Genomic DNA, 22,332 nt, shown 5'->3' on the forward strand with positions numbered 1-22,332 from the left:
CCCCTGAATAGACCTTACCAGCGAGGCTGAGGAGTGTGATTCCCCTGTAATTGGAGCACACCCTCCGCTCCCCCTTCTTAAAAAGGGGGACCACCACCCCAGTATGCCAATCCAGCGGCACTGCCCCCGATGTCCACGCGATGCTGCAGAGGTGTGTCAGCCAGGACAGCCCCACAGCATCCAGAGCCTTAAGGAACTCTGGGCCGATCTCATCTACCCCCGGGGCCTTGCCACCAAGGAGCTTTTTGACCACCTCAGTGACTTCAGACCCAGAGATAGGAGAGTCCACCCCTGAGTCCCCCAGCTCTGCTTCCTCATCAGAAGACATGTTGGTAGGATTGAGGAGGTCTTGGAAGTACCGACCCACAACGTCCCGAGTTTAGGTCAGCAGCTCCCCACCTCCACTGTACACAGTATTGATGGAGCACCGCTTCCCCCTCCTGAGCCGCCGGATGGTGGACCAGAATCGCCTCAAAGCCGTCCGGAAATCTTTCTCCATGGCCTCGCCGAACTCCTCCCATGCCCAATTTTTCGCCTTGGCAACAGCCGAAGCCGCATGCCGCTTAGCCTGTCAGTACCCATCAGCTGCCTCCGGAGTCCAACAGGCCAAGAAGGCCCGATAGGACTCCTTCTTCAGCTTGACGGCACTGCTGGTGTCCACCAACGAGTCCTGGGATTACCGCCACGACAGGCACCAAAGACCTTACGGCCACAGCTCCGGCTGGCCGCCTCAGCAATAGAGGCACGGAAAACAGCACATTTGGACTCAATGTCCCCCGCCTCACTCGGGACATGGTTGAAGCTCTGCTGAAGGTGGGAGTTGAAGCTCGCTCTGACAGGGGACTCAGCCAGATGTTCCTAGCAGACCCTCACATCACGTTTGGGCCTGCCAGATCTGACCAGCTTCCTCCCCCACCATCTGAGCCAACTCACCACCAAGTGGTGATCAATTGACAGCTCCGCCCCCCTCTTCACCCGAGTGTCCAAGGCATGTGGCCGCAGGTCCGACAATACAACTACAAAATCGATCGTCGAACTGCGGCCCAGGGAATCCTGATGCCAGGTGTTCATATGGACACTCTTATGTTGGAACATGGTGTTCGTTATGGACAGTCCATGACGAGCACAGAAGTCCAATAACAAAACACCATTTTGGTTCAGAGGGGGCGGACCATGCCTCCCAATCACTCCTCTCCAAGTCTCACTGTCATTGCCCACGTGGGCATTGAAGTCCCCCAGCAGAACTATGGAGTCCCTCGAAGGAGCAGCTTCCAACACTCCCTCCAAGGACTCCAGAAAGGGTGAGTACTCTGAACTGCTGTTCGGCGCATAAGCACAGACAACAGTCAGGACCCGTCCCCCCACCCGAAGGCAGAGGGAAACTACCCTTTCATCCACTGGGGTAAACCCCACGTGCAGGCACCAAGCTGGGGGCTGATGAGAATGCCCACACCTGCTCGGCGCCTCTCACCATGAGCAACTCCAGAGTGGAAGAAAGTTCAGCCCCTCTCGAGGGTACTGGTTCCAGAGCCCAAGCCATGCGTTGAGGTGAGTCCAACTATATCTAGCCAGAACTGCTCAACCTCGTGCACAAGCTCAGGCTCCTTCCCCACCCGAGAGGTGACATTCCACGTCCCTAGAGCCAGCTTCTGCAGCCGGGGATCGGACCGCCAGGGTCCCCGCCCCTTGCTGCTGCCCAGCTCACACTGCACCCAACCCCTACGGCTTCTCCTGCAGATGGTGAGCCCACGGGAGGTGGGGCCCATGTAACCCTTTCGGGCTGAGGCCAACCGGGCCCCATGGGCGAAGGCCCGGCCACCAGACGCTCGCTCGCTCTCGTACCCCACCTCCAGGCCTGGCTCCAGAGGGGGGTCCTGGTAACCCGCGTCCGGGCAAGGGAACATTTATGCCCAGGTTTGTCGTCGTCATAGGGGTCGATGAGCCGTGCTTGGCCTGGTCCCTCCCCTAGACACCTGTTTGCCATGGGTGACCCTACCACGGGCAGAAAGCCCCCGACAACATATTTGCTAGGATCTTCGGGATGCACAAACCCCTCCACCACGATAAGGTGACGGCTCAGGGAGGGGCTGTACAGACCCATGCCTTTTAAAACTGTCCTCAAACTACTCAGATGTATTACAATGTCATCCATAGTGTTCCAAAGCACCAAAATGTCACACTGTCTAAACCCAAGTACAAAGAAAAACCTTATCAAGTCCTGTAAATGAGCCATTTGTGATTTCCTATCCACTCTGCACACCTCATCTAAAGTCGAAAATCACCAAGTTCACGTTTTCAGATACGTGATGTTTCTCGTTTTTATAATAAACTTATCACATTATAATGTGATAGTTTCACATTTTTACAATAAAACTATCACATTATAACGTAATAAGGCCCAAACTTTGTTTTATTAGGATGACAGCTCTATGCTTTCGAAATATTTGACCCTGAAAGAAAATATGAAAAAAAAAAAAATTTTAGTTATTTCTTTTGTTGTTTTTGTATTTTTAAACCATTAATTATAATGTGATGCGTCAAAATGATGGTTTCTGCCTTCTGGTATCCATTAATGGCAGAAGACAAGTATGCATACCAGGCTTCAGAGGAATGTTTCTACATAAAGTGATGCAAAAGGTCTCAGAAACTAAACGTTACGTTTGGTTTCATAAGATTAACTTCTAAATTTGTGCTCATTTGGGTTGCCTGTAAATGGATCATTTTCTAAAAATTTTGATAAAATCCAAATCATACACAGTTGTTTTAATGTATAATAAGCTGTCAGATTTATGTTAGATAAGAATTTTTAATGGAGTTGGAGATTTTGACCAAATCAACCAGGCAACATAATTGATTTGAGTATCCCTTCACTATCTTTTTCATTATTCCCCATAAGAGGGAATGTTTTCACCGGTATTAAATGTTAATGAAAAAAAGCAAGAAAGAAAATTTGTGTTTTAAGGTTGGCCTACATTAAAGTGAAAGAAGAAGACGGATACGTAACTCCCAAAAATATACTCAAGTCCAAACATTACTAATTAGTTTTTTCTTAATTCTTTGTTAATGTAAAAATTCCTGTGTTCTTCTACTACCAAAGCCAGCTGTTTTGCTGGAAATTGAAAGCACTTATATAGTTGCCTAAACCAGAAGTGGCCGACTCCAGTCTCAAGAGCTACAGACTTGCAAGTGTTAAGAGTTTCCCTGCTGCAACGCACCTGACACACATCAGACTTAATTGGGAGACTTGAGCAGACATCACACTGCACAAGTCTGCTTTCACCCAGTAATTTGAATAATGTGTGTTGCAGTCGGGAAACTGCCAACACTTGCAGGACTGCAGCTCTCGAGGACCAGAGTTGGCCACCCCTGGTTTAAAACATCATGATCAGGCATAAAAATGCACAATTAAATACTTTCTTTTGGTGTGCATACTCTCATTGCATTTTACATGTTATGATAATTAAACTACCTGAGATTTTTATGTTACCATACATAGAAACCTTGCATTTCTAACACACTGGACTCCTGACCATGAGCACATGTGACATATTGGGAGTTAGAACAGGTTGAACATACAAACCGGATTACAGGATTTGAAAATCAAATCTTCAGATCAGGTCTGAATTTCACATCATATTGTAAAATTACTGTAAAACATCCAAGACACGATTTTTTTTACATTGTTAACAAATGCTAAAAGGTACAGACACACTTACTGTGCTAATGTTTAATTAAAACTCTTGCCTGACACCAATGGAAGCTCTTCCTTTAATGCCGAAAGCGAAACAATCTTTGACTTTTTTCAACTGTTCAGCTTTTCTTGCTCTGGAAAAACACAGCATTCAGCTCAAAACTGCCATGAAGTTATCTGGAAAATATAAGGCTGTCAAAGAAACTTTCTTTTGATTTGCCTTTGTGGTCACTGTGACCTTTCGCCAAACACCTTAGGTTTTCTTTAGTTGGTCTTTTTCTGTGGCTTAGCGTAAATTTATGTTCCAATTGAGAATAATTTATTGAAAGACTCCTATTTAATGGTGTGGAACCAACACCAGAGAGGTGCACTATTTTAGTGGCCTCAGTGTCTCAATACAGCGTGTTTGGGTGTGTTTGAGAGAGTGTGACAGCATAAGACTGACCACGCTCCAGTGATTAAGCCATCTCTTTCACTGAGCCATGCTACTGACTGCCTGGGAGTGTCAGATACGAGAGTAGAGCACCCTCGCACAAAAAAACCAGACACACTTTTCTAGTGGAATGGATATGTTTGGCTGTAAGAAGGAATGCAGACATGCATTCTCTTCAGGTTGATACACACCTCTTTGACAGACCCTCAGGTGGTAATAATGTAGTTGATGTGACCTTTTCCAAAATTTCTCTGTCTTGTCACCTTGCTCAGTAGAAAACAGTCCCTTTTTCAGCACCACATCGACTTTCTTACCAGGTCTTAAGTCCAACTGACAAATCAGCTACTTTGTTTGAAGGTCAGTATCTCACCTTACTTGGGAGATGTTGAGCAACCTGTGGAGTGTCTTTTCCTGCTTGTGTCTGCACACAAGCGGCATGCTTTTTCCCAATTCCTGACAGGGGAGGGTGTTGCATGGTCAGGGGGAAACGTTACATATTTTTAAAAGACCATTTGTCACATTTGTTTGTTCGTGTAATGAAGACATCGGTTATATTTTCAGTGTTTAAATGTTCTAATCTTAAGGATGTCAGATTAATCCAAGTCGCAAAACAAAACCCGCAGATGGCTGTTAAACAAGTATTACAGCTAAGCTTGATCCTGATTAGCCCCACTCATTAATGCAACACTCAAAATGACTTGCAGTGGTTGAAATGACACTCCCACGGGACTGCTCTGTCTGTGCTGACTGTGGAGGTTTTGAAACAAAAACCAGGACATGGACATAGATAATGTTCAGAGTCTGACAGAAGCAATTATGACAGCATGGACATCGTTTGTTCAATCCAGAATACAGTCTTTTACTCGTTTCTAGTGGACAAACCCAACTATGTAGAATTATTCAACTGTAAGCTTGACTTTGACCTTTATTTATTTTCTTTTTTAACCTTAAAACCATGCAGTAAAGAAAACAGGCAGCTATAGCTCTGGAGGAAGACTGGTCTGATCTCCAACTACCTCAGAACTAACTCGAACTGTCCTCAGGCAAGGTGCTGAGCCCCACTTTTCCTCTGATATGTATGTGAATGAGAAAAGGCACTGTGAAGGCGGTAACACTGTGGAAACTTAGTAGAGGTGTATGCATGTGTGTGAATGAGTGAACGTGGTTTGGGGCTTAAAAATGTTTAAGATGTAAAGGTAGGTCATTTGCTTACTTTGTCTGATGACCACACAAACACTAAAACAAACCCCAAAATGTTTCTAATAAAATGGTGAAGGAAATAATCTAAGCTTAAAACGAGTGAGCAGCCAGTGACCTGTAGATGTGATGCTTAAAACTGGTTTACAAACTACAGAAAAACTTTAACTCCATGGGGAAAAAAAGAGGAAAAAAAGATAAAGAGAAACATGCACAAACCCTGGCAGGAATACAGATAAACAATCACAAAATTTAATGGAATAAGCTAACAAGTATGCTTTATCCAGGCTTAATAAAACTGTAATGGTTTAAGCTCTTAATATCTGTGTGAAAGAGTTTTATTAAGTACATTTTTTACCAAATTCCTTAACATTCATTTAGTGAAATCAGGGCTTTAACCCTTTAAAGGCCAACATAAGAAAAAACTGGGGAGAAAAGTCCAATGTTCTTAATCTGATCTATAGTTGACCTTTTAACAAAACCTGAAAAAAAAAACCCCAAAACCTTTATTTTGTATTTTTACCAGTAATTACCATGTGATAGGTTAAAATTATTGCTTCTGCTTCCTCAAATCCATTAGTGGCAGGAGACAAGTATCCAACTTTGTATAACAGGTTTTGTAGGAAAGTTTCTACCACAAAGTGATGCAGAAGGTCTCAAACTGTATGCAAAATATATGGTACATTTGGTTTTATAGGTTTAAAACTGAACAAAATATTCCTGCCCCTGCTGATAGCCTCACAGGAAACTTGACTAGACTAGCTGATTTGGAATTTAAAGTGGCATTACTTCAGGCTAGAACACAAAGTTGTAAAGTGAGGTTTCTCAGCTCCAGGAACTTGCAAGGAAATAACGGCCTGAGGAATGTGCATAATGAAAGTCAGTTTGCCATCAAAACAAGTCAGACACATAGTTTTAAGGTCATAAACTTAGAAAGTTTTGCTTTAACAGAAAATACAGCAGAATGTAAAACTATAACTACTAAAATGTGTTACACAGTTTTCACAAACAGAAATCCAAATTGAAGGTCATGAGTTCACATTTAAGTCTAAAGTTTGAAGGTGTTTTTTTTTTTTTTTTTTTTTAATATTTTCATTACTCTCTTTTCTTCTTCTTTCATTCTTTAAGCATCCACTCAGAAAAAATGCTGTTAACAGCAAGAAAAAAGAATAAAATGTCATGAATGATACATGAATAAACCCCTCTGTGAAAACCTTCAGAATATAGACAGGATGAGATTGAAGTGCTACTGAAATCAAGTTTTCTGTCACAAAGACGTGTAAAAAAATGAATATATTTTTTAAAAGTCCTGAACAGATGTAGGCTTTAGAATTTGCAACATTATCATTCTGTACACCGAAGCATTCAAGATGTATCAATTCATGCAGTTTGTTTGAGCTAAATATGAGGTAATTTAAAGTGTAAAACGAGCAAGCATCAAAATTCACTAAAAACTGCTAAAAAATATCAAAACAAAACCATTTTTTTAAGTTTATTCAGTATTGCGGTGAGAACAAAACTTGCACTTGCAACTGCAAACATAAGAGATGCCTTTTCGATGTAGCCTAACAATGTATCAGTCAAAACATGCCAGTTTTCTTCCTGCAAAACTTTGTCCTGATGATGAATGCAGAGAGAGAGCTTATGGGGAAGCTGAATGACAAAACACTGCCAAGCATGCTGAACAGGTCCGAGGACAAGTCCCTGGTCTTTGCAGGGTCACACACTGCCAAACACAGCCTTGCTCTCCTCTGTGTCCGGAGCGGCTGAATTGCCTCCTACAGGCTAAATGAAAACAAAGGTTTTACTTTTATAAAATGCGACATGATTCATTTCCATCTAATAGAAAGGCAAAATCATGACATGAGGCAGAGTCTTCATGGTATTTTCAGCTTAAGAATGACGCCTGGATGAATCACATCTTTTCAAAGCAACACTAACTCAATGTCAGGCCTGCCTTGTGTTCCTGCCTCATGTGTCACCTTATAGTGCTTAAAATCTTCTTTAAAGGATGGAACTACAAAGTTGTGATCGTGTTAACATCATTGCCCGTCTATGACAAATGAAATGCTCTTTGATTTTTAGCTTATGTATGTTGGAAAATATTTTGCTTTGCATGTTCTTTTTTTTTTAAGAACTGTTCAAAACATTTAGCCTTTGAAATAAAAATATAGAAATAAGCAAGTTGCTGCTATCTTATGAGCAGCGTAAGCGTCTGCTCTGAGTATTCCTTCTTGTTAAACCGATCCTGCCTGAAGCAGAAGCAGAGTGTTTTACTTACACTGGATCAGGGAGTGCATGCCTCAGAGGAGAGACATTTATCATACAGCATTTTCTTTCTTTATGGATCATAAAGCTGGCATATCATGCTACTATACCTTGCTTTGATCAATGTGCATCTCTCTGGAGTGGTTTGTATCAAGAAGGATTGTCTCTAGTGAAGGAACAAAAAGAATAGACCAACAAATAGAGATAGCCTTGTGCCCTGTGCTCTGACTGTTTCCTGTGTGTCCATACTTGAGCCCTCTGAAATGTATTTTTGTATCAGCTAAACATATAAATCTCAAATCTTTGTGAATGAAATGACATGTTATCAGTTTGTAAAATGGGTTTTCTTCTTGCTCAAGGAGCTCCTCAGCAGTGTTTTGAAAGCTGAGGGGACATTATTCAAGTAACACAAGTTTTCCCCACAGAAAGCTGAATTCATCAACATGTTGAAGCTGATCAATACAGTTAAGTGGAAGTTTAATCTCAGCACCAAAGTGAAGCATAATAAACTGACATGATGGATGGATGGGTGCAATGAAAGCAGTGGTTTGTGCATTTAGGGTATGCTTTTTGTCCCTGGTTTTGTGCCAGAATATAAAAAGAGATTTTTGCACAAGGGGTTCAAGCATTTATACAGAAAAGTTCAACTGGTCATTTCCCCCAAGTTTTAAAGCACTATATTTCCCAGTTTTGTGCTTCCCAGTTTTGAACTGCATTTGCTTTCTATCAACATGAAAAAGTTTAAGACAAATTCTTAAACTTGATTACCGGTACTATCTAAAGATTTTTCTCGGCTTATGCTGGCACTTTATTTTGCAAAGATGTGATATCACAATAAAATACATTCCATGTGAACTTGAATACAATGAAATCATGACATTTCAACACAAAGGTCAGGAAAGTTTTATGAGTAGCTGCTATTAATCTGAGGAGCAATTCACTGATTTATATAAAAACACATATAATAAAATTAGTCTTTGAGGAAAAAAGTCAATCCACACAAGACAAAGCTCTGTAAATGTTACCTTTATTTTGTAGGATTTGTATGATTTGTCTGTTATATTTGCTGTATTGATTTGACCAACTGTGGTTTACTGTGCTTTTATGAGATGCTGTCTCACATTGTAGATCTGAATGAAATATTTTTATTAAATACTTTCTTCTTTCCATAGTTGAATATGCTGACAACAAAGTCACACAAAAATGATCAATGAAAATCAAATGTATCAACCCATGGAGGTCTGGATTTGGAGTTATTCTCAAAATGAAAATGGAAAAACACACTACAGGCTATTTATTGAAGGAATCCATAACTTAACTGCAACAAACTAAGCCAAAAGCAGTGTATCAATGTAATTCAAGGAAATGTACTTCCCAAAGCCAGGTTTTTCCAACAACTGCAACTGTAACAGAAGGTGTAAACTTTCTAAACTTTCTATATTTGTTAAGAGACTTCACCTCATGTGTTCTCGGTTGTGTAATATACCTGTTTGTATGTATGTATACTTATGTATATTTGCTGACATTTGCTTAAAAAAAAAAAAAAAAAAAAAAAGAAAGAAAAAAGTCATTTATCATAGAATTTACAAGAACAAGAAGTGCTTAACATGATATCGAGCGATTTCATGTCTGTTATGAGTCAGCTGTAAATAAATGTCAGAGTCATTCGTCATTTCAGCCGACATCTTCAGTGGTTGCTGGCTGGAAATTAGTGGCCTGTTTATCCTTGCTGTCCATGAGCGAAATGGTGCTTTTTTTTTTTTTTTAATATTCAAAATTTGGAGTGGTAAATCAGTCTGTGTTATCACTGGAAACCTTGAATGTGCTTTGGAGCACAATGAAGCAAAGAGCCTTGATGAAACAACAAAAATGTGATGATGTTCAGAGCTTGGCAGTTTATTACAAAACACAATTGCCATGCCTTCCCTTTGTTCCCATTGTTTTCCATCTGTTTCCCCTTGCTTGTGTCTCTGGTTGTTTTGGTTCTCTGTCCTTTCTGTGTATCTTTGTGTGTAAGCCAGTATCAGCCCACACATGGTGATGGATTTGCCTTCTTCTCTTTGTTATTATACACTTACCAGCCACTTTATTACATATACATGTTCAGCTGTTTGCTAAAGGTAGGGTAGAAGATGTTTTCCAGAAGCACTTATATTACAATACCGGCAAAAATTTGGACATAGTTTCAATTAAATCCGAAGGAAAATTATGTCCAAACTTTTGACAGGTAGAGTATATTACTAAAAATCCTCCTTTCACACTCTTATTGCAGCCAATTAACTAAATGCTCTGACAAAAAGACAAAAAAAAAAAAAGGAATTTGCCTGTAGACAGACATGACTGAAAAAACACTATCCAGTCATTTCAACTGGTCTGTTCTACAGGATTGAATGATTATATTTCTCTCAAATTCAACCATTTGTTTTGGATGCGCTTCTGTTGCAGGTTTGATTGGCTCTCTCCTGTGGATTTTAAAACTGGTTTAAAAACAGACTTTTACTCCTTGGCAACTGTGAACTGCAATTTGTGTTTTAACCTTTTATCCTTTGGATGTGTTTACATAATATTTTTTACATTTCTTCTTGTTCTTATGCATTAAATTTGAACTGTTTATGTGTTCTTTAATCCTTGTTTGTCATCTGTACTTATGCACTTTAGTGAATAGTGTGGTATAGTGTGTGGTGTTGTATAGCAGAGTGTGATATGGTGTGTGGTGTGTTGTGATGTGATATGGTGTGTGGTATGGTATTGTGGATGTGCACCTGACAAATCTGCAACAACCAAAAGCTGCTATCATTTCTAATAGATCAAAATCTATGATGAATATTTCTGACATTCCCAACTTTGGACCCCACATTCCCTGAGCTGTTGGTCCCTTAATTCCAGATTTAGCTGCCAATTTCCAACAACCCTGCTAAGCTGCATTTTAATCATAATCACTCATATTTATTTTAATATGAACACATTTGCAGGATTTGATTTAAGTATTCCAGGTGTAACGTATGTGTGTTTATTTTAAGAGTAAAAGTGCAGTAACATAGGATCATGCAGTCTGCAAGGATGTGCATAGAAATGCAACACAGAGTTCCTTTAAAAGCGTTCCACATGCTGTGTGAGTTACGCACAGAATAGTCCAATGTCCCTTTTGGTTTATTTGCTCTACATAATGCTAAGTGATGTGGCTTGAAAGAATTTTCCCACAGGACCACATGAATGAATGACAAAAAGCACAGCTCTTAAAGTGCTCAGTGAATGGAATCCAGTCGTACAGAAAGGGAAAAAGAAGGGAAAAAAAAGAAAGATCTGAGATGTGACTGTCAGAATAAAGAGTTTATCCACAGCCTGATCCGTGGCTGATCTTTCTTAGTTCAAAGCTTGAGAAAGGAAATAGAAAGAGGGATGAGAATTAAAGTAATAATGAATAAATCAACCACATAACCAAGCAGAATGTATCCAGGAGTGACTGCTTAACCCAATTTGATACAGGGAATCATACATCATCTATATTCTCACTAGATATACTTTGGATGTTTCTAAAATTTTTTTTTTCCTTCTTTTTTTAATACATTCATTATTTAACTCGGATTGATTGGTGAAGGAAATGTGAAGAATGTTTGAGTTTGAAGCATTAATTTGCTTATATTTTATGACAGCTCAGGCAGAATGTTTGCGTTTAATCAAGATTAATAGAGAGCCAGAAAAGCAGCACCTTCAGAGCTGCATTGTGAAAAGACATTGCTGATGTTAAAGCAATCCACTGTAAAGGGGGTACCACAAAAAATAGTTTGCATTCAAAAGTTAGTTTTAATATTATAATTTCACGTTTAACATTTAGTAGAGGATTCATGTTCTAAAAATGTTCAAAGATGAATCAAAACCTCTGGAGAGAGTTTTTCAATATACAACGATGAGCTGTCAGCACTTGTCTTTTATACTAAGCATAAAAAAACGCCATTTGTCTCTGTAATCACTACAAGTTATATTATATTAGTTCTATTATCTCTGTATAAGTAAAATGATCATAGCTGAAGGTTCTGCTAAATGGTTCGACCTTAAAATACTATTTGCTTTTACCAGAATGTACAGCTTTTGTTTTTTGTTCATCCCAAACAGCTGAGCCGGAGCAAATTTGTCCAACTCTCAGGAAATCTCAATCTTTTAATTATAAAGGTATATAAAAAAAAAAGAGAGAATTGTGTATATATTAATATATTTATTTAAAATAGAATTATTTCTGCTGACAGATAAAATAATCATTTTGTTTTGCTTTGGGTTTTGGCTATGCTATGTTTTTGCTATGTCATTTGGTCTGTAATCTCTGCTGCTCAAGAAAGATACTGAGTGTTCCCCAGGGCTGTTTATGACCCCTTTAGTTAAGGGACAGTTTGTTTGTAAGCAACAAATAAGTCCTAGTTTGTTTTTGTTTTTTTCTTGCTTACATCTAGATTGTGTGACAGGAAACAGGAAAGTAGCCATACCTGTCCTTTTTCCTCTGTAGTATGTGTTTTACAACTGCCTTTTATTCATTCATGCCGACAAAACCCCATTTCCATTATCCACTATCTTTAATTGACTATTGATTTTATTTGAGGTGCGGTACTCATTTCATCACGTCAGTGTCTGTTTGCATTTTAAATTCCTGTGTCTGCCTGACTGCTGGGTTCACGTTCTCCTTGCAATTTCAACTCGTCATCATCAGTGTTATCACCAAACTTGGAGAAAAACTGAAAAAAAAAAAGACATTTTTCCTCATGTTTTGGTTTTCAACAGACTTTTTATTGATACTAAAGAAGATAAGTCATTTTTTTAAATCTTCTAATGACTGTGTTTATTGACTATTCCTTTGTGTATTTAACTATGCATACTACCACTCAGATGTGAAAGTAGCCTGTTGACACAGCCTAAAATAAAACTTAATTTGTTTATCTTTTTTATAAATGTGCTCAATTTTTATTTTGTCATATACTTTGTAGTTAGTTGCCAAATCCTCAATGAACCCCATGTATCTGACAACAAACACCACTGAATGTCATCAGCTTTTTCCCCTTGTGACTGGTTAATGTCTTGGCAAGTGTCTCTGCTGCAACCATAAGTCCATAATAATTATGCCGCAGATTCCCTGAGGGTTAAAGTGTCCAAGCTGACAACAGCCTGTGTGCCTCTGTATTGCTCATCTGTCACTTGGTTTCTGGCTTCGATGCCAGTTGTTTTGACAACTTCTCCCTGCAGGTTAACTCTTTTACCAAGCACCTGATTGATAGCGTGACTCAACAAGAAGAAAAAAATCCCACACCGTCTTGAAATATCTAAAATAACAGTGGGTTTAACAATGAAAAGCAAGTACCTGAGAATCGCTTAAGGCAAGGATTTCCACTGAGGGAGTCAAGTGTTGAGGAAAATTCTCAAGGAAAATCTGTAAATTGAAGTAAAACGTTGGTTAGAAGCCAAAGAGCTGGTGCACAGTGGTACACTAATGAGCTAACAAGCTCCCGACTGAGTAAGCAACTTTCATTTCAGCTACGTAATCCCAGTACTTAAGCAGTCAGGTAGGGGACCTTTTTAATAATGCCACATTTCACTTTCAAATTTTAAAATAAACCCTCAAGCTGGAGGCTATTTTGTTTAGTTAAATTTCCTCATGATAAAGGATCTTTAGACTTAGCAGGTACACGGGCCAGAGCAAGATAAATAAGTCTTGGTTCTGTTTAACAAAACACTGAAAGAATTTTTAAAAGCACCAGATCTCTTTGTTTCCACTTGTAACTTGTAAGGTTGTTAAAACGTAAATAGGGTTATGTAATAATAATTTGGAAATATTGTTGTTTAGAAAACCTGCTGCCGTTTGGATAAGAAATGGCAGAAAAATCACATTTTTGATGCCATATTCTCTCAGCATCACACAAAAAACTTTTTTTTTTTTCAATAATACAATTTCCAGTAACATATGAAAGAGGAACATTTTTACACTTGCATAAGAAAAAACAATAATTATTCCATTTGGGGGGGAACTAACGAAGATTTAGGATTCGCCATGAAAGAAAGGTGACTGGTTTGTTTACAAGGAAATGCAACAACCTGTAGCTTCTGCACTGGATTTTCTTAATGACGGGATCTACTCGTCTGTAAAAGTCTAGGCATGATGATCAAAGCTGGGTTTATGTAAATGGTAGAAGAACTGATCTCAGTGACGGTTAAACATTGTCAGTCTACACAGGGACACAAGCATTTAGAAACCTCGAAGAATCTGAGCTCCCAGAAAACTTTTATTAAAGTTTATGATTTTAATTTGTTCATTGTCATCATAAACTGACATGAAGATGATGCAAATTTCAAAGCTCCACAAAAACAAATCCTTAAACCTGTCCTTACAGCAAAAACTTTGGCTTTCTACGTGTTGATAAGAAATAATAAGCCAATCAAATATGTAATATTTCTGTTTAATAAATTTAGTTTGTAATGTACTTAAAATATAGCATTTACCCAAAAACACTTAAGGTGAAGCTGAATTCTAGAACTTCAAATATATAGACAAAATGCTCATCCTTTGTTTAACTGCTCAAAATCAGGAGTGATAGTTTATGGTTCCCTCGAAAAACTGATCAGCTGAGAACCTTTTCCATCCTTGCCACAATATTAGCTACAAAGAATGTAATAGTACCTAAAGAAACCTCAAATAAGTCCTGAAGAAGGATGGCATTAATACCTTACTAATGTAATGATGAAACCCACCCCATAATGGTGAGCTTGGCTCAATTTGTTTTCAATGTTTGCTGTTTAAATCTGTAATATGTATGTAATGACGAGAAAGATTTCTCTGTCTTTGCTGGTGACAAGCAAACAGGCTGAGTTTTGTCGGCCTAAAGTTTATCAAACAGCATGTCATTGTCCTCTGCAGACACATTCTACTGATCAAGGCAGCAGGTTGACTTTTGCAAACCCCGTCTGCGTGTACGCAACAGTTTAGATTACATACAATAACACTGGAAACTAGACCACATCAGATAAATCCTTTATCTTCACAGGGTCATTGATGGGCCGCTGATAGGATAAGAGGTCCTGCTCAGTAACTCGTGCTTGTTCTGCCATTTGTAAATTACTCACCAAAGAAGAAAAAGACAAGAGAAATAGAACGAAAAAAAACAAAACAAAACAATTGGTTTTCTTTCAGTTGTGCCTTGATAAAGTATGATACAGCAGGATTTGTTCCTAAAGATATTTATTTAAAGAAAGAATGATGATGCATGTAAAGTAATCACATCACCAAAGTCAACAAAAAGAGAAGATCATCGTGCAATTCACTCTCTGGCTTCAAAGCAAAAGCACCTTTTGAAAGGTAAAAACAATCTTGTTTAGGTCTAAGTTTAAAAAAAAAAAAACACAAAACAAAAAGAATATTCTAAAGTCAAAATGAGCATGAAAAGATATCTTTCCTCAAACCATACAGGTACATATTTATGGGAAGTGACTCTGTCCAGTGTCACAACAGCGGAGTCATAATTAACATGGCAGGATCGAGTGAAAGTCTGAAATTTGGCCACAAACAAAAACACATTTAAAGGTGCAGTGACTTAAAAGCATCCTGCTTTCTTTTCTGCAAGCTGTAGAGGTAACAGGATAGAAAAAACAATAAATGTCCATGACATCAGCAAATTAGTCAATACTTGCATGAATTATTTGCCATCCTAACTTACTTATGAAAATAGAAAATAACTACATATCCTGGCAGATCGCCTCTAGTAACTCTGAGAGGGATTCATGTGTAGCTTTCCACAGTGACACAGTCACGCTTTCCAGATAAATTATTTTTAGTCCAATTTTGATGTGTAATGAGAGTTATTGAACATAGGAATTTGGGATTTATAGAATACAAGCTTCATACAAGACACCAAATGCAGCTGTGTAGTGCTCTTGGTAGAATCATGATTTGATTATATCATTTATAATATTAATACTTTATCTAAATATCCCTTTTCAACAACCAGCAGGTAACCTAATGGCTAAAGCCACAACAGCACTGAAACATTCTACATCAAAACAATTACAGTAACACATACAGAAATAGAACTGGGTAAAGGAAGAAAATAATAAAAATAATAGAACATAAAAGACAAAAAAGAGGAAAAGCCAAGAAAATAAAATAGGATGAGATAAAAGTGTCACTGTGGTTACAATGGACAGTTAAATGCTAAGATAAATAAGATGGTGGCAGACTGTTTATAACTCATTTATTGATGTACCAGGACTGTGACCTAATCTCATGTTTAATTTAAATTGGCTGAGAATATTGTTGCTCTATATGAACTGATTCAAACTAATTTATAAAGGTCTGAAAAGTTGCATTAGTCTACACAGATAATTGGAAACAGAATGGTAGTTATTCAGATCTGAAAGGTCTCCACCTTTAAATAGAGGGAGAACAAGAACTCTAATGGGAGCTGCACCAGAGAATAGGCCCAATTTATAAAGGAAAGAAAGGCTCAACATAAAAATCAGAAGCAAACTTAGAGTGTGTATAGTTGTCCAAATTGAACCTGAAGATGATTTCATTGGCTCACTGAACTCAGCAGGATGATTCTGATTTCCATTTAGTCATAAGACAATTGCTATATTTTGAATTTCTTATTTATTTAGTTATTTTTTAAATCATAATGTTATGCATGTATCTTAATGATAATTTTATCTGTTTGCTTTAGCTCAGGTAGACTTGTTTTGATATGAGCGGAAACAGTTTATGTATCCTAATCCTTGAACTGTTAGAAGTCACATGTTTATTAAAAATAGCCAATGGTGGACATAATCCCATGCTAGATACACATATGCAATTTTCCGAAACAATACCTTGATCCCTTTCATAGAGTTTTTTTTTTTTTTTAAATTTGTTTTGTAAAAATCCCATCAGGTATTCAACTTTAGTCAAATCTTTAGAGTGTGTTTGGTGGGGGAGTTTATCAACTGCACAAAACCAAGAATCACAAAGTCCTTGAGTTAATCTGAAGATGGAAATATCGTGGACTAGAGGCTGATAGCAGGTAAACACATCCAACCACATTGATGTCTAAGCTAAATAGCAACACTTAGTCAACAACTAAGAGTTGAAGACATTTAGACTTACTGGTGGATTGACTACAAATGCTGTTGAGATTCAACAAAAACTTCAGCCCCAGCTGCCTTTTTGGCTCGTTCTGCTCTAAAAACATTATATGCATTGATGTTGAATATGTATTCAGTGATTGATGTATGCAACCACCTCTCAGAGGGAACGGTGATGTCACAGTCAGCAGAGTCAGCCCATGTTTTAATCAAATCCATTTTGCTAATAAGTTTATGGAGACAGACCAGGCTTTTCCCCCCCAAGCCGGCAGTCATGCCAAAGCCACAGGTGTACCTTGCAAAGGAAGAAAACTTTTCACTTTCCTGGGACCACAGGAGGATATTGCATATCGTTTATTACATAAGAAAGAAGGAATAGAGCAAAAAGATGACATCCTTAAAGCAGAAGGGCAACCATGGAGGATGTCTGTCCTAAAAGGTTACCCATCATGAGACCCTTCATTCTTAGAGATCAGCAGCCAAACATGAAATGTATCAAAGACAATGTCAACATACATATTGAACGAACACAGGTGAAATAACCAAGAATGATCCTGAAAACATGCATGACTTGCGTACTTTGGAAGTTACAAGCCTGCACAGATGATGTAAATATGGCAGGAACTTTTTATATCTGAGGGGTCTCCCAATGCATGGGGTAAATTAGCATGGAAACACTTTTTTATTTATTCATATCACAGTCCTTGTCTACCTGTTGTTGTACCCTGCCTTCCTCTATTTAATTCTTAAAAGCCATTCAGAAATAATACATTATGTTGCTGGAACGATCTTTTTACAGTGCGAGAGCATAATCATCACATTATTAATGGGCACAATTTTAGAAGCTTATGTCATAACTACCTACCTTGCCAAGTATCCCCCTGAGCTGCCATTGCTCTGTTGTGCATCCATACAGTTGGTAGTTCCAGGTATGAGCGCCATGGCGGGATTTTCCTGGGCTGCACTGCCCACTGCTCGCGCTACCAGCTCCAATGAATCCTGAACATAGTGATCCAAAGACGGAGACCCCATGACTCCATGGGCCAGAAGCCCCAGGGGTAACCCTTCTGTTCTCAGCTCAGCTACATTCTGGCTGTCCCCCAAGACCCAGTGAAATTCCGGGAGTGTCATCCGAGTGGTCAACGTCCATAAACGGCGCACCTCACGGATATCGCACCCAAACGTCACCAGTCCTGTTGTCGATGAGGGTTCTTTCAGGGCTTCCAGCTGCCGCATGAGAGCTTGCTGCTGGTCTGACTTAGAGGTGAAAGTGGGCGAAGTAGAGGAAGGCAATGAGGAAGAAGAGGATTCTTCTGACCCCACTGGATTATCTGATAATGAAGATGAGGATGGTGACAGTGTCAATGTCAGGTTGACAAGAGTGCCCAGGTGAAAGCGGGTGTTGTTCTTGATGAGGACAATAAAGTTGCTGATGTTCCACTCCTGACAAAGCAGAATGCTGATATCCCACCAGCCATTCATCATCAGCAGATAGTAGAGGAGGTGGGAAGGGGGGGCCTCCACAGTCTGCAATGCCATTTGGAAGTGAAGAAGATTCTGTGAAGAATATTGATGATAAGATAAGAAAATGGGAAAAGGAGAAACAGAAAAGAGTAAAATAAAACAAAAAAAACAAGTTGATTTGGTGTTTCAGGACAGGAAAAGGGTGTTTAGGGTTGAATAAACGGAAAGAAATGAAATCATAAGGATGAAAAATAAGCAGGGATGAAGATTAAGTCAGGGAATGGGGAAGGGAAAGAGATAAAACAGAACAAGATGGGTTTGGGATTCATGATTATTGTAAAAAAAACAATAACAAGGACATGCAAAGGGTGGATGTGAGGACAACAAGGCAAAGAGAAATTTGGAAAATTAGTAAAAAGAAAATGAGGCACCATGACATGTGAAAAAAAGTGAGAGAGGAACGGAGGAGGAAATGAAAGAAAAAACACAGAGAGGTTTTTAAAGTCCAATGGGAAAATTACTTTCAATCTTAGAATTCAATTTATTCCTAAAGAAAAAACACAGTCTGGTGAATGTAATAGATTTCAACCTCCACTTTCCTGCTCCCATGAATATCATTACTCACATCGTAAGAGATACAGCTACCGTTATGTGAAGCCACTTTTCCTGAAGTTTAAGGAAACACAACAGATATTTGTTTCAAAAGGTGCCTCAACATACTCCACTTTATTTGATTTACTCCTGTGTTCTGAGATTGACTAAAGCGTGACAAGTCCACTTGATGGCACACACAGGACACAGGACTAACTGGTTTTTTGCAGTTATTTGAAGTTCAAACTACTTTATTTCAATGAAAATCTACTGACAGAACATAACGCAGAAACTAATTTGCATTCACAGAGTGATTGGCGATCAGAAAAAGAGCTTTCTGAACCATGCTACAAATGTGCTATTTCACCTTTAGAGGGGAAAACAATGCAATTAAGAACCACAGACATAAACCTGCGAGCAGAAGCCAGTTTGACATCTTGTCATCTTGCTTTTTGTACCAAAGTTGATTTCACTTCATTTCTCTCTGAAATATTTCCTTGTAAAGCTCCTGAAGATTAACAAAAGTGATGATGATGATGTGCAGATGATCAGCAACGGAGGCTAAATTGCATTTCATGACATTTTGTCTTTTCTTTCTTTTTCTTTCTTTTTTTTTTTTGGCTAATGCAAGAGTTTGACATCAAAATTGCAGAAATGATGGAGTTCTTTTTAACCATTATCTGATATTTAGTTCAACAAGCCCTGCAATGGAAATGCCAACAGATATTTTTGGTGCTTTTCCTAATCTAATCTGATTATCAGCCTCTGTAAAGTATAATTATTTTCAGCAGCAGAAGGAAAACACAACTTTAAATGTTAGAAACAATGTCTCTCTGGAGTGTTTGGTTTCAGGAGCTTCAAAACACATTAAATACCATGTTGGGTTTAAATATATCCTTTTTATAAAAGCTGCGGCCACCTTCAAGTACATGTTTTCACAATTTATATTTACCGTGCCAGTCAAAAGTTTGGACACACTTTCCCATTTGAATGAAAGCGCTGGCGGTGTAGATGCACTGCCACCACCATCATTTTTTTAAACAAAATTAAAAAATGTATGTATATATATATATATATATATATACATATATATATGTCTGCATGGGCAGTCTTGATCAAGTTGTTATACTGGATTACTGTTTTCAGAGAATAAAGTTTTTTGATCATAAAACAGTCCAAAACACATAATTTAGCTGATGAAAATCAAAAACAATTCCTTCAGAACATTCCAGGAATATTGGAAGTATTATATCAACATACAGCAGGTGTCCGAAAACAAATTTCCACTGGAATTAATTAACAAATTCCCTTCAACTTCCTCTTAAAGAGACTATGATCTGAGAAAACACACAGAACTACGTCAGGTTGGTCTCTAATGATCCCCAAAGCTTCACACACCTGAGCTTCACACACCAGTGCTTCTAGAAACTCGTGAGAGCAAACATAAAGTATAAAGCACTACAAGTCAGTCAGACCTTTAATGACAACTGGCATACATTATTTTCATATATACGCACACATAGTTTGGAGAGTGAAATCACTGTAATATCGCTCCTCTACGGGCATCACCATAGCAATGAGTTCATCAAAGTGTTTCAGATCAGCTGGTTTTTGGTTGAACTGAATGATTGAAACGCAATGTCGTATATAGTTTGAGGTAAATTTAAATGTTTTTTGACCGAAATAAATCATTTGATAAATTGGAAGTGGAGTTGTTGTGAGCACCCCTCCGTTACGGGTCGTCACTGGAGTGACGTGTTGATCAGCTGGTTCAGATCAGCTGTCTTTTAACAGGTGAATGAGAGAAACACTTGACAGCAGTTGTTTGGCATAAAAAGTACATCGAGGCCAACATGAAATAGTTCCTATGCTTTAGCCTATTTAGCAAGTGTTTTCAAAAAGAAATAAAAAATTGTTATAAAATGTTTACTTTGTTGGACCATGGTATAAGTGGATTAATACGTGCATTAGATGGTTATAATGCACTCTGCTGCGCGTCGTGGTGTTCTAGACTCTGTCGTCTAATGCATGGCTTCTCGTTGTTTAATCCTTACTTGAAGGGAGGCGCACAGTGTGTCCAATATGACTTCACTGATTTCTGTTTGCATTCTTTTTTTGGTTTCATCCATCCGTTCATACATTTCTTCTACACCCACTGAATCCAGTTCTTGGTGTTGGGGGGGGGGGGCTGGATAGGTTATTTGGTTTCATTATTTGCTCGATTTCAGAAGATTTAAGCAGCACACAATTTTGATTATAATTGGAAAGACTGTATCTATAGTGTGGATGCCCCCCCCCCCCCCCCCCCCACCTCCCCAATCCATGTTTGTTTTCGGAGTGCTCCCAATCCAAAGATATGCGTGTTTATTTTAATTGCTGATTCTAAGTCGCCTGTAGGTCTGGGAATGAGTATGTATGATCGTCACTCTCCCTGCTGTTAGCCCCTGGGTAATGAACTTTACAAGACCCACCTACAGAGGCAACATCATCACCAATCTGAAAAAAATGAATAAAGAAAATCTGAATGCTTAACCATGCTAAATAATCAACTATCATTGCTTTCTGCTGAGGTTGAGCTGTGCGCTGCTTCCTACAAGCCAGATGCTGTTGAAAATGTTCAGCGCTCAATTCCATAGAGCAATGTGATTATCTTCAATCAAAAGCTCTTTGAAACTTGATGGTCAAATATGGAAAGCGTGCAGATGATTATCTAAAACAGATTGAAAAATCTAATTGATCCCCTGATCGCTGTGGTCAGATAAATAAAAGCTGCACATGCAAAGTGCTGCATCTGCAGGATCAAATCAAACCACCAGATCAGAGCAGCTTGGTTTCAAAGTTGACACAGCGTTCCCTGTAACACTGCAGATAAAATAAAAGTGGCCAGATCAAGCTGCATGAGCTGCCTGACGTGCCTGAGTAAACCTTGGCCTACTGTACCCAGAACGCCACACGCAGGTTCTCCAGCCGATCAATCAGTCAGCCTTTGTTTGTTTACGGGCACAAACTGTGACACACGTCAAACAGCACACACTTAAAAAGCCCTAAGCAACTTATCTTAATTGACTTTACAACTTTTACACAAGCTTTGCACAAAAAGTCCATTAGGTTAATCTATTGGTTAATTACAATGATCCCATTAATCACTGCCCAATAGGCATGCAAAGAAGACATTATTCATCTGCTTTTTGGATATACGTGCATGGATTACTGCTGTGACAAAAACACCAAAAGAAGTATTGCATGTTTTAGTCTACATCTTAGAAGTCCTATATAGGGGAAGGAAATTGTAATGCAGTCCACAGGGCTTCGGGCTCTCACCTCCTCTCATTGCCCAGGAGGATTGGAGGATTTATTCTCAGCTGCAGCACTTCTGCACCGTAATCTCCATAAATCTGTAACCCGCTCTTTGTTCCTCGTGCAAGCAAAAAAGGAAATAATTTGCTGAAAGTTTGTAAGCCTGCTCCCTCACATACGTGTGGAGATCTGCTGCTTTCGGAGCACGCAGAGATCCCAGCTCGGTTGTCACCGTGATCTTTCATCAGTCCATTTCCTTGAAGTATAGTCTCGCAATACATTTGCTGTGAACTGCTGTGCA

At 38.9% G+C, this 22,332-nt stretch overlaps 1 protein-coding gene across 1 annotated transcript in view; it reads right to left on the bottom strand.

Annotated features, from left to right (window-relative positions):
- The window catches only part of grin3a (glutamate receptor, ionotropic, N-methyl-D-aspartate 3A), a gene marked incomplete at both ends in the record, with an annotated part of 57,450 nt that overhangs the window by 29,056 nt on the left and 6,062 nt on the right, over positions 1–22,332 (bottom strand). Inside the window, one exon of the mRNA XM_079257148.1 lies at positions 17,545–18,236. Within this exon, the coding sequence (XP_079113274.1) occupies positions 17,545–18,236 (692 nt within the window). The remainder of the gene's footprint in view (positions 1–17,544; positions 18,237–22,332) is intronic.

Source organism: Telmatherina bonti, assembly GCF_933228915.1.
Source record: "Telmatherina bonti genome assembly, chromosome: 17".
Lineage (NCBI taxonomy): Eukaryota > Metazoa > Chordata > Actinopteri > Atheriniformes > Telmatherinidae > Telmatherina > Telmatherina bonti.